Raw genomic sequence first — 14,037 nt, forward strand, 5'->3', positions numbered from 1 at the left:
ACAGCCACCAGGAGGTCTCCAGGACAGGACAGTATTCAAACCAATACAGAAACTTAATAATTTCCAACTGTCTAGACCCATCAACACTATACAGCTCTCCAAAACACCATCTCTGTAACTTTTATCAACAATGTGAATGTTCTCCTTTCCTGTATCATCCTCATTGCTCTCTTCTGACAATGACCACATAAATACACTATTCATCTTTAGCCTGTCATATGTAGATCCTTTAAGTAACTTCCAAGTCAGGATTATATCTCTCCTGAAGCTGCATGTAAACTGCAAAGGGTATTTAGGTGGAAGAAGGGAATAGAGCCATATAATATAACCCTTTAATTCTTATAAGCATGTTACCTCTCACTGGCTTCATCTATTTCCCCTCCCCTCATATTTAAATACTTTCTACTCTACATCAGTCCCTAATGAGTACAGAGCTCATACTGAAAATGAACTACTCAGACAGACCAACCTAAGTCAGCAATATTAAATACAGAAATAAAGTAGGACTACCATGTCTGGAGTATGGCTGCTATAATTTTCCATATGAAAACGTCTACTGAGCTTTTTAATTCCAAACTACAATGTATCATCCAAGACCCAGGACTGCAGGCTGCACATTCTCTGGAGCCAAAAAGTTCATTAGGCTCCTAGAGTCCAGAACTGCTAAAGCCAACACCAAAAAAAACCCTTGAGAAAGTCTTCAGTAAGAAATCTGCTTCTCCCTCAATATTCTCAAGTGAGCCTCCTCATAGAGGGGCAGAACATAAACTGTAGGCTCTGGGAGCTCTCCTAATGCTTCAGCATGTGAATCAAGCAACTACCAACCTTTAGTGCATAATGTACATAATAAACCTATCAGAGAAATAGGAAGACATTCCCTATAAAGTTGTTTTCCTTTCTGTTCAGACTTTTGTGAAAAAAATAAGAAATATTTAAGAGCTATAAAGCTCAGCAGTTTCACAGCAGGTACATTCTCTCTAATAAAGTAGCTTCTTTCTTCCTTACGCTCTTAAATGCTCCCCAGATGGCAACATCTGAAACAGAAAACTCACTAATGGAGTTCATCTGACATTTTCACTTGTGTTTCTAAAGCTATTTAGTGGTAATAGCTCACACATGCTATACAAATCATTGTCTCACCAATAGAGCAAAGTCTTAACTCATGTTATAATGAAATATCCTATTCCTATTCTATGGAAACCGAAGTTACATACAAAGAGGATTAATGAAATGTCCACAGTTATAAAAGGCAGATTCAGGAACAAAATTAAGATTCTTTATTTTGGGATTGGAAAAATGGCAGCACTTCTCAATACAATTTGTCATTCTTAATTACAATAACCTAGCTACATCATGAAGAACCATTAAAAAGAATTATGGCCTAAATAGTGACTTTTTTTGGTTTAATTTATTCCTTTCCTTCGACTGATGATATCTCCTTTTGAAAAAGCTCTATTTCTACATTACAAAAATATTTTTCAAAGCTTTCCTCATCAAACTTCTTAGTTTCAATTAAGGAAAAAAAAAAAAGTTGTTCAGTTTCCAGCATAGATTTAATGACACAAAGAAAAATGTGCCTAGAAATAATTACATGGACAAGTCATAAATTAGCAGTCATGCCAATTCTCAGGGCATGCCACAAAAACAAATACAGTTACACAGGGAAATGTATGATTGCACCAAGTGAGTGCTGTATTTTCAACTAAATGTTTCTGCATCTATATTCAACGACAGGGAAATGAACCAACAACCTTCAAAGTAATCACTCACTGTCAGTGCTTTCACTCTGGATTTTTATATGGACTGGGCTAACTACTTGTTTTTTCAAACCCAGGTGTCTGAAGTTACTTCCCTCATTTCACAGGTTTTATCTGCAGAGGTATTAAAATCTTACTAGTCTCATTGACATGTCTGTTAACTTGGAGAATAAAACAGATTTTTTCATAGAAATTAGGTAGGCACATATGGGAAAAACATCCCAGGGAATGTATTATTGCTGGGATTGGAAATTAAATGTGAAATGCTGCAAAACTCTCTCATTGGAATTATTCATTATGATATAGTATTGAAGAGATGGAAATTATTATTAGAAAGTGTACAGAAATAAATTAATACCTAATTTTAAAATAATTCATGGACTCTTTATCCCTAGTCTGGACCATTTTACACTCAGTTAAAGGATGAAAAAACGAAGAGGATTCAATTACTCCACTTTGAATAATGATGTCTTCTGCTGTTGTAGAGGGAGACACCATTTGTAAAGGGCTGTGTCACATCCTTGCATGGAGATGGAGCCACAGTATGTAGGGACAGACTATTTTCTGAGGCAGCACAGCACCTTACAATGGTGGGATAATTAGAATATAAGAGGGTTTAAAGATTTGAACATTGTTCCATCTAGAATATGCTGTCTAGAAGTGACTCTTTCATCACTGATAGTTTTTCATAAAAACCAACATGCAATTAGTTCACCTTATTTAAATATATTTCAAGTGCTTAACTACTTCTTTCCTTTGAACAAATCTTGAAGAAACAAGAGCTATGTGAAGAGCTTGGGAATAGTAGGGCTCAAGAAAGACTCAGAGAATGAGATAGTCCGATTTCTTGACAAGAAAGATTACGGACATCACCAGGGAAGGGAAGGGTGGCCTTCCATGCAACATGTAAGTTTGGGGTAAGCAAACACAACCACATACACCCAGTAGGTCAGTACAATCTTTTTTACCTGTTCTCTTTATTGCTATTAGAAGCACAGTACTCTCAGCAAGCTCAAACTCTTCTTTAGATGGTCTCTGTTGAGGCTGTAACTACCTGTACATTGAACTTTCTCTTTTCTTGCAAGCTGTTTTCTCCTTTTTTGCCCAGTTTAATATTCTCAGTCTCAGTATGGTTTAACTGAAGTCCACTTCCTCTAAAACCTGTAATTTCCTTTTTTAAATATTTACAAACTCATTTGGTAAACACAATGTATTTTTCAGCTTAACATGATATCACATTGTAATTAAAACCTGAAAAAAACTATAATCCCCATCAAGAACACATTGCTGTGATAAAAATTTTTAATAGTAATGATCTATAGAAATGGACTTTAGTATTGAACTTTTAAATTGATGTCTGAAAAAGTAAGAAAATATTAGATTTGATGTTCCACTCGGTGTTATATTACTTGGAAAAACCTGTACAAGACTTTTAGCTGACTAGCTTAGAAGTGCTATTTTCTTGCATTTTGCTGGCACATTTTTACCTTTACCATCATTAAACATGTTGTCTCCTTGTCTCACAGTATTGCTAGAGCAGAACTCCAGAAACACAGGCTTGCACTTGCTCAGATACTGTTGAAAGGAAACGTACAGGCAAAACAGAAATATATGCAACAATATCTAAATATAAGCCTTTAGCCTGATTAGAAATGCTCAGTTCCTTTAGAAGCACCAGGCTTCAGTATATGTGGAACTGCAAGAGATTGGATCCTCTTCATTGTAGCTTGTTAGCTCAAGTCCACAAGCATTAGGACACCTACAGCTTTTAGCATCATGCAAGGGATCAGCATCGGGCTTAAATAAGGACTCAGTCAAGTTGTCTATTGACATGTCACACATGTGTCACGTACCTCATCACCACTGTGCTCTCTCATTTGTTCTGCAGTAACAGAATCAAATCATCATACTGGGTCACACTAAAAGGTTAATTCCATGCAGGCACAGTTGTCAAAGGCCATTATGCTGTCGCTGGGCAAGTGTCATTAACATCAAAAGTAGTATTAAGCCAAAACCCTATCGCAGGCCAGGGCCTGCTGATAAGACAAGTGTCCAAAAAAAGCTCTTAAACTGAGGAACTTGAATGTCAAAATAAAGAAAAGTTCACCTTTACTTGAAAGTAAATGGAACTGTTAGATAGTGCCTGTTTATCACAAGCAAGAAAGGACAGTGAAGGATGTATTACACTTTACACTGGCCCCAAGTAGGCACAGGCCACTCTGTGCTGTTGTCCCGTGTGTGTTGTCCCAGGTGATCGGGGCAACTGGATTCAGAGATAAGCACAAAGGGGAAAATAGCAAAATTATGTTTATGGAGAGTAAGAAGTTAAGATGTAAACTTAGACTTCTTATTGTTGATTTGTGTTGCTTCTTGGTCAAAATATTAAGAAGTACTTTGGCTTTTTTCCCCAAATTCCTTGCAACTCATGGGGAACATTCATAGTTCTGCTTGCCTAAAATACCACAGTGCCCATCCTTGAGACTCAGCTTTTTGCTATTCAGTCTCCAGCACATAAAGTCTGAACTTACTTGTCAGATGCTGAAATTTTTAAAGTGTGGAGAAGAAATATTCCCCAAGTTGAGCAGGATACTCATGGCATCTCAGTATTTGTTGATATCTCACTATTTGCCTCTTATCCTACCAGGTGCAATATGGTTTTTGTGTTTTAAAAGCAAACAAACAAAAAACCCACCATCAAAAGCCAACATACCTCTCTCAGCTAAGACATGCATTTTAGTAGAAAGCTCTACCAATGGGTCACTGTTTTGTACTCCAAAACTACAAGAAACTTTTCTAAATTCAAATGATGAGTTTTGTCCTGATAACAAAATAAAACGAACAAACACAACTGGTAACGATTTCGACTATTAATAGAACAAAATATTTTAATGTGTTTTGGAACACCAGTTGTACTGAGTACCTTCTCATAAAATTTCTGATAAATTTTCTTTTCTTTTCCTCCTCTGCTGTGTCTGAATGTATATCATAATATTTTAAACCTTTGTTTTATATCAGTCCCTAGTCAAAAAAGCAATTTTCCAATGCAGCCTCATTTGCACATATCCATAATTTAAGGACAAAGTGTGTATGTGTTCCTAATTACCTCCAATGGGTGTTTGATAAACCTGTGAAAATTAAGGAAAAAAGCCCCAGTCATATTGCAGTGAGAAAAATAAAGCACCAAAAATGAATCACCAAATATCTTAACACTGCATTTTAGTTATCAGACAATAAGATATAGAACGTTCAAGACTATATCTTGTTAATGCTTACAAATCCAGATTAAAATAAATATAAAGACTTTTTTTTTTCTTTTGGTGCTGCTTAGTTTCTCTGGAGGAGTTTGCTTTTCAGTAAAATGTTTTTAATATTTGAGTTAAATAATGTAAAAGTAGGGAAAAAAAGCTTTCAAACAAAAAAATTTCTTCTTTTGCTGCAGATTTCTTCAGATTACTTTCAAAATTTCCTGAAAGAGGCATTGCCAAGAGAAATTAATTTTAAAAATATTGTTATTTTAATATCACAGAATCACAGCATGGGTGAGGCTGGAAGGGACCACAGGGGGTTTTCAGGTCAAACCTCCCAATATAATGGAGAAGAAATTTGAAGAGCAAAAACTTTCTACAGCAAAAGGGGTAGGATCCCACCCAGATTATCTAGAGATGGGTGCACTCAGTGCTTACTGGGATCCCATGAACAGCAACAGCATCTTCAGTGCACTGCTATCCCTTGGATGCACTGACCCTCCCACATATGGTTCAAAAACTGCGTACAAAGTGGTCTTTAATGAAAAACTGAAATGATACATTCAAAACACTGCAGAGCATAGTGAATACACAAATACTTAAGAAAGAGCTGTTCTATTACTAGCAGCAAGACTAAGATTTGGCTGTGAGTTTATTACCACAATACATTTGGGAGCAAACCATCCAGGGAGTTTTCCAGCAGCTGGTTGGCATTACTGCTTGAAATTCCTCGATGGTTGTTCCCCCATGGCATCTCAGAACAAACTACTTAGAATCACCAAGGCAATTTCTCTGTCTCTGCACTTCACTGTGAGCTGGTAAATAACTAAAGCTCATTTCATATACCAGCAACTTGCAGCACGAATCTTGAATTTTGCCAGCTATACTGATACTGCAATTAGACCTCCAGCTATTTTAAATCAAATCATTTATGAAGGAGAATTACTGGAAATTAAATCCAGATACAACTCCAAGAACACCACAAAAAATACATTGTATTAAATTTTAGGTTGTACTAATCTGTTTGCTTCACTGTGGTCGATGTATGTAAAAGCACATAGAGGAGAAGAAACATAAAAGCCAGTACTAACTATGTGAGAGATGTAGAATAAGCTGCTTCTATAGGCCCAAGCCCACTTTTAGAGGGATATGATATGAACAAAGACTCAGAGATGATACATCATATTTTACCAGTGCAAAAGCTGGTCTGAAAGAGAATGAGGAATATGCCAGGAAGAACTAGGTAGTGCATTGCATACTGTTTGAATACACAGTTGACAACATCTTTGAAGCATTCACTCCATAAAGACACACAAATAACATATGATTTTACAATCTCAAAAAGTCCTGATAATGACCATAGCACTGCTGACTGTTACAACTGACTTTTAGCTAGACAGCATCTGTAAAATGATCCCTCAAGTAAAATGTTTGCAAAGACCAAGGGAAGCAAGTATTACTGATAGCCCTCTGCCTTGCTTACAGATGAACTTCTGAAAGAAACACCTTTCCCACTGAATTCCAGCTCCGTAATGGAGCCATTTTCTTTCTCGAGCTGGTTAAATGATCATCGCGGTGAAATAAAACAGAAGAAATCCTTGAGTATGTTTGGAGACAACTTTGAAACAGAGGTAGGGGGATCTAATTTCTCTGAAAAGAGAGGGATAGTTTTAAAGGTACAGATAATTGTTGGCTACTGTTCAGACTGAGTGAATCCAGGCCTGGGAACAATATATAGTCAGCAGATAAAGTTATGCACCCCGACAGAAGTACCTGGTTTTGGTCCATTGATTTGACTAGCTTAGGGCAGGGGCTTTCTAGCTCTTTCCTTCCACTTACAGAATCAACCTGAACTTTACTTATGTTCATTTCCTTTGGGATTAAAATAGCTCCTTCACACCATTCCCCTGTCCCTCTCCCCATATTTCCCAAATCAGAAGCACCAGTGTGATGCAAATAACTACTCAAGTGTGTCCAGCTTCTCTATGTGTTTGAGCAACATTTCATGGTCCAAGTCTAATCTGAGTGTGTAAATACCCTTTTTTTCTTCCCCCTCAATCTATATAAAGCGGAAACAAGAAAAACTGGACAGCACCAGATAGCCTGAGCTGCCCTAAAACATTGCAGTTCACAGCTTAGTTAAACACAGCCTAGTTTGAGTGTAAATCAAGCTGTCAGCATTTGATATCTGTGCTGTATGCGTGATGTTTACAAAACGTATTCTTCCCTGGAATTACTTGGAGTCACACTCCATAGCATCCAATACAGATGACAGCAAAGTGACAGTGTGGGAATGTCAGGAATAACACAGAGGGTGCAGAAAATGAGAAAGATGAAGTCCTGTCTGCAGCTTTTTTAATGTTAATGGAAGAAACTTTTCTACTTCAACAGGCTCTTGACAGGGCCCAGAGTTCATGAGGAGGAAGTGCCTGTTCCAAGAACAGAAGCAGGAAGCATATAGATGCAAAACTGAGAGTGGGAGGAGGCAGAAGGAATAGATAAGCGAGGATGCAGAGGAGCATAAGGAGTGGCAGGTGTGATCAGTTCCCTTTTTATCAGTAGGAATCAATATGAGAATACCAAACAGTGTGAATTTTAATGTCTGTAAAAATAACGTCATCTTCTATGAATATTCCCCTGTAAAAATAGAATGTTTTAAATGCTGTTGGAAGATGAATATGGACACTTTGGCCACTTGGATGAAACCATTATTTTTCTTACTTTTTTTTTCAAGGTTATAGCTTATGGACCAGGAACAACTGAGAAAAGTAAAAAGAATTCGGATATCTGGATATGGCAGCTGGTATGTGGCAATTCACACTTCTTAACTGATGAGTTCATGTTTCAGTTCAGAGTGAACAGTAGTAAAGCCTTCTAGCAACAGAAACTGGGATGATTACCTTCCTTTACATAGAAAAGATCACCAATAGGCACCACCTTTCAGCATTAAACTGTAATGAAAAATAACTGTAAAGTACTGCCACAATAAAAATAGCCTCTTTTTCCTCATCATTGTGCTGGTTTGGCCAAATTTAGAAATATATCCTCTGATAAAAGGCAGCTTATAACCAGCCCACCCCCACCAGGTTCGGGAAAAAATAAATTTTCCTCAAAGGAAAGTGAAAGAGATAAAAACTATTTGTTTAACAAATACACAGGAAAAGGATAATAATGCTAAATAATAAAACCCCTCGCTGCAGAGAGAAAACCTGGGAAAATTTCAGAGTCCTTCTATAGTTTCCCTCTCCCTCCTTAGAGCTGGGACATGGTGGCGGCCCACCTCCAGGGCCAAGGCCTCGGTGGAAATTCCTCCCGAGGTATTTTGATGTTGAAACCATCCAGCAGAGAAAAGGGGGGGAAAAAAAAAAAAAAAAAAAAATGAAGTCCCAGGAAAACAAAAGTTCAACTCTCTGGAGGAAGAGGAGCTGAAAAACTGGCCGAAAGCTGGCTGGAAAGAAGGCAAGCTGGGTGCTTCCCTCCTCTCTCGCTCTCCTGCCACAGCTGAATGCAGAGAGCTGTCTCTATCTCTGTGTGACCTTGAACAAGCTACAAACTGCTTTGAAGAAGTTTTGCTCAGTTTTTCCTCCTCCCTCTCAGGCTCAGTTTAAAGGCATAGAAAGGCACAAAATTAATTTCTGGGCACAGGGCAGCAATACGGGATACACATCATAAAGCCCCCCCATGACAGTCATGTATGTTGATGACAGAGATACTGGCATCCATCCTTGCTGGGGGTTTTAATGCACCCTACCTAGGCTATACCCTGTAAATATATCAGAATGCCTCCAAGCAATAAAGCAACATCACCTCTTAGTTATGCCTTGAAACATTTGTCCTCATACTGAAGTCAAATTGGAATCGCGTAGAATAGGCTAATAAGGTCTGAAAACTTGTTTATTCTAAATTACAGTCACAGGTGATCCAGATGTCCTTCATTCAACTTGCTTCTAGAATACATTTGCAACCCAAAGGAAAAACAGAGAAAAGCTTGTTTTTGCTTACACAAGTCAGGCTAGCTTGAGAGGCAGATATTTCTATTAGTTACTCTTCTGTTGAAATTCACAGGGACTGCCAAATACTAATTAAAGACACAATAATCTCAAAAGACATTTGTTTACACTGCAGCTTACATCAGCCTGTGGAATCAAGACCTTATGGCTGGAAAGAACCTGGCTCCCCTGCTTAATAAGATGATAACTAGTCCATTCCAATATGGATGGACTCTTAGCAATTTCAATCAGCTTCCTGCTGACTTGTGAACTGCCATTCAAGACTTTTCTGCTTCCTGATTTTCAGGAACCAGAAAAGCAGAAGAGGAGCTTGAACTACTCTGGAAGATTCTCTCTCTAATTTCTGGAGCTGTCCCAACTTGCAGGCTGCTAGGTTAGATTGGTGACTGTGTACCCCAAGAATCAGGCAACAGACTGCTGCTTTACAATGGGGAACAATGAAACATATTTTTATTTATGCTTATAGTGTTAGGCAAGATCAACTGAATATTTAGCTAGACCTCATGAAACAGAGCAGGTTTGAGGTGTTCTTTCAGTGGGAAAGATTTCCACACTTGCAGTGCTTTCTTTCTGCTGGGGACAGGACATGGAAAATTGAAAGCCTTCTTTCCCTTCAGGAGGGGACATCAACTGTTGCCATGGATGGTAAAACCCTGACTCTGTCTGCTGGTGACAGCCTGCTTGTCCGTGCCCAGTCTACGTGAGTAGAGATGAACAGTGGTTCAGTGCATGATTTCCCAGCTTCCAGCAACATAAATTCTGTGTATTCAATTCTACACCATGTTGGGCATCACTGGTGCAGAAACACAGCATCTGTGAATGCAGGATCTGCAATAGCCTCTGTTATTTCTCGGGGCAAAAGTGTTTTCAGGAGGAAAAGCCAGACATTCATTCTAGTTCACCTCTTATGATAAAAGCTGGAGAAAATTAAAATAAATAAATAAAAAGGATAAGCACAACCAAGAAAATGCAGCATGCAGAAGACCACACAAAGATAGATGGCATGTATCCACCCACTGGCACTCACAGCAGATTCTTGAAGCATCAGACCAGGCTTAGGCAACATCAATGCAGGAAGTTTTGGGGTTCAGGCTGAGAATACAGCTCTGTTCCTGAAGTAGGATGCATACAGCTGTATCATAGCCTTGACACATGTGATATACGTAAAGGAAAATAGCTTCCAGAGAGAATGAAAAGGAAGATATGGAGCGTGGCAAAAGCTCTTCAATAGCATCAAGGTTTCATTTGTTGGTTTGAGTGTGTAATTCCCTTAGATCCATTGGATCATCTCTCTTTCCATTCTTCCAGGTATTGCTGGAAAAGAGCAGAAGAATGTGTTGCTCTCTGCATCGCTCAGGATCCAAAACGCAAGCAGCCTTATACATAACTCCTGTGTCAGTTGGCTTTGATGATAACCAAGTTGTAACCTACTTATCTTAATCATCTTTTACTCAGGATGCCTGGAAATTTGAATACACTAACACAATGATTACACTGAATTAAGTAGAGTCAAGTGCTGTGCCCAGTTAAACATTTTTCCCCAGGTAGTTGAAAAAAATTACTGATTGTAAATTTTGCTAAAACTTTAAATCTAGTATTATGTTTGATTTTATCTGAAAGGAAATGACAACATATCCAAGTAGCAGGATTACTTATCTAATAATACATGATACTGTCTAGAAGAAATGAGAGGCTTTTCAAATCCAAGTCTCTGCCACAAGAGGTAGAAAAGGAGATGAGACCGATACAGTTATACTACTTAGGTAACAGTTTTTATTTCTTTGTATCAAATTTTTCATTTGTAATAAATTAGTACAATGCTAGCTACACAGCCCAGCTCCAGGGAAGATTTAATTGATAGTAGGTCACAGGTCCTCTGAGATCTTTGGCTGAAAGTTTGTTTGGTTTTTTTAAAGGTCCTGTCTGCTGCACTGCTTGAGAATCTCAGTGCTTTGTGAAAGAGAGGAAGGTGCATTAGTAAAGGGGGAAGCAGTACCTGCAACAACATCAAGCATTACTTAGTCCACCACTGTACTTGCTACAGGTACAAGTTATTCCCAGTTTCCCAGATCCAGCAGTGCAGTATCCATCAGTGATCAGCAGTACCCCACACATGCCATGCTGCATGCTGTGTGCACACTGCCAGGAACATAGCACTGCAATAGGACTAAACAGGAGCAGCTGGGTCACGGGTGTGCTCCTATGCAGCAGAATTCTCCAGTCAAAGTAGTTTTAAGAGGTGTGTTAGGGGATAAGAGAGCAGAAAAATTATTATAATCAGTTTCTATTAACTGCTGCTTCTTTTCAAACAATGAGGTTTCTTGCAGAAAAAATAAATGTCAATTTATATTTTGCTGCTTTTATTCTGGGAACTCTTCAGAAGGGTTTTTGTTTGGTTTGGGTTTTGGTTTTATTTAATTATCCTTCACATTGTTAACATCAGAAAACAGGTTGCTTATATACTTGCAGGTATTATCAATTAAACATTTGAGAAAGCAAAAGTTACCACTTCCTGATTTTTAAAATTCTAATTAATTACAGAAAAATATTTATTTAATCTATCACCTACAAAACTCATTAAACTGAGATGTCATATGTGTTTTATTCAAGTGTTCATTCTCCTCATGAAGAAGACACATATGGCTTGGCTTTAATCTATAACTTAACACCAGCAGCTTTTCTAGCAAAGCATACAGCAAAACTCTGCTACATCCACCTAATAACAGGGAGCCTAACTCAAAAAGCTGAACCCAGTCGTTAAGGCTGTAATAGGTGGGAGCTGTCACACACATGAAAAGGAGCTGCAACATTCCCTTTGAACAAGGGAGTCATTTTTTTCTGATTGCCATTGGTACTGGTGTGTTTATGTGTCTGCAGAACTGACTACTCAAGTGAACATCTATGATTGAGGGATCTAGGGTACCAAAGTGTTATATCTTTAGTCCAGCAGTTACAGGGTAATCACAGAAATATTTCCATATTTCACGCTGAATGATAAGTGAGTAAAACACAGCAACATGTAGAACAATATCCGGAATAATCAGCAGCTCTTCATCCACTCAGAGGCACTGAAAACCATGGAACTTTCAGAATAAAAATTAAGGCACCTCCAAATTAGATACCTCCCATGAAATAATGTTAAGGCCCCACTCAAACTGTACTTGCAATGCCTTTTATAACAACTTGTACTTAAACACCTAAATTCTATCCAAGTCACATACTAGGTGCCAGACCAGGAGCACTAAACCAGAGCTCCATCATTGTCAATTTTGCCACAGCCCACAATCAGAAACCAGGACTTAGTAGGTCATCAGTTAATTTCTATTGAGGAGCTGCTGTCCTCTAACAACTAGGTAAGAGGTGTTAAGGCCCAGAAGTATGGCATAGAATCGGGAGCAAACCCGCATGAGAAGATTTATAAAAACAGTTAAATACCAAGAGAAAATAATTTTGTTTTCTAGTGTGTCTTTTGAGAATTATTTCTGTTGTTTTGGCGTCCAATTCCCTTCCCCTCCCACCCCCTCTCTTTCAATTCAATAGTTATTTGTAGCCAGAGCACAAATGAGAGCACAGAGAGTACTTGTTGTTTACTCCTTCCAAGGTGCTTAACCACTGTGATTCAGAAACCTGCAACTTCTCCTGGGTTTTCAAATAGTTCCAGAGGGCTTCTGGGCAGACAGTGAATCCTTTTCAGGTGCTTTACTCTTCCTCCATATTATATCTGTTCTAAACTGCCCCAGCAATGGTACATGTATAATTAGATACACCCATGCTCCTCTGTTCATGGGGAAATTGGCCACATGCAAGTCTGGAGTCCTCTTAGGTGCTCTTTCTGTGTATGTGCACTCAGCTCAGCAGATACTTCAGTTGCTGCGGCCAAGGGTGCTAATCTTGCCTCATAAAGAAGGATTTCAGGCTAAGGTCAGTGGTAAAGGCTTAGTTAGACCCATGTTGTTTGCAGAGTGCCCTAATGCACTCCTCTTGACATTGTGCTTGTTCATGCATGTCCATGAAACACACCTGACAAAACTGTGTCCTACAGAATCACAGAATCATTGAGGTTCAAAAAGACCTCCAAGATCATCAGATCCAACCTTTGATGGAACACTGGCTTGCCAACTAGACCACGGCACTAAGTGCCACATCCAGTCATTTCTTGAACACCTCCAGGGATGGTGACTCCACCACCTTGCTGGGCAGCTCATTACAATGCTTAACAAGGCCTTCTGTGAAGAAATTTCTCCTGATGTCCAACCTGATTCTCTCCCAGAACAACTTGAGGCCATTTCCTCTCACACTGGTTGCCTGGGAGAAGACACTGATCCCCACCTCATTACAACCTCCCTTCAGGCAGTTGTGGAGCACAATAAGGTCTCCCTGAGACCTTCTTTTCTCCAGGCTAAACACCCCAGCCACACCTCATATGCCTTACACATGATGCACTTCATATGATTTACACATATACATGACTGCTTTTCTTTACAGCTCTTTCTATACAACATACCCCTGCACCCTGATTTGGATACTCATTTGCTATCTGAATCATGCAGATATCGGGACACCTGATGCTTAGTAAACTTGGTACATTTTAGCAGGATTATGCTAACCTTATGAGCACAGTATTGCACAGACAGGCCAGGTGCTGCTTGATGCTTCTGCAAGACTCAAGTCTTTATACAAAAACCTTTATACAAATAAATATTCTAAGCAGTATTACAATAAAACCTACACAGATACAAAACTATACCAGCATCATTCTTTGTAAATTACCTTTAAACACATGCAGCATTGTCCAGAGTCAAAGGTTTGAGCTGACTTGAAAGCTTAGAAATGTACATAAAGGAGTTTGAGCCCACCTACAATCATCCAGAGAGTTATGCCAAGGCAGAATTTCACCTATCCTAGAAGTCAGCAGTTTTCCCTTTAACTTCAAATGGGAAAAGGTGATGCAGCCCAATCCTGCCAGCTGTTGATTAAAGCAGCAGAGCACCTTTTGAATGTTTAATCCCAATGAGATCACTGATA

The 14,037-nt window shown here is 38.8% G+C and overlaps 1 protein-coding gene across 1 annotated transcript in view; it reads left to right on the forward strand.

Annotated features, from left to right (window-relative positions):
• The window catches only part of HAAO (3-hydroxyanthranilate 3,4-dioxygenase), a 35,392-nt gene extending 24,052 nt beyond the window's left edge, over positions 1-11,340 (forward strand). Inside the window, exons 7-10 of the mRNA XM_048299808.1 lie at positions 6,488-6,633; positions 7,737-7,805; positions 9,630-9,712; positions 10,321-11,340. Of these exons, the coding sequence (XP_048155765.1) occupies positions 6,488-6,633; positions 7,737-7,805; positions 9,630-9,712; positions 10,321-10,399 (377 nt within the window). The 3' untranslated portion in view covers positions 10,400-11,340. The remainder of the gene's footprint in view (positions 1-6,487; positions 6,634-7,736; positions 7,806-9,629; positions 9,713-10,320) is intronic.
• The last annotated feature ends 2,697 nt before the right edge of the window (positions 11,341-14,037 follow it).

The sequence above is a fragment of the Corvus hawaiiensis genome, chromosome 3 (assembly GCF_020740725.1).
Source record: "Corvus hawaiiensis isolate bCorHaw1 chromosome 3, bCorHaw1.pri.cur, whole genome shotgun sequence".
NCBI lineage: Eukaryota > Metazoa > Chordata > Aves > Passeriformes > Corvidae > Corvus > Corvus hawaiiensis.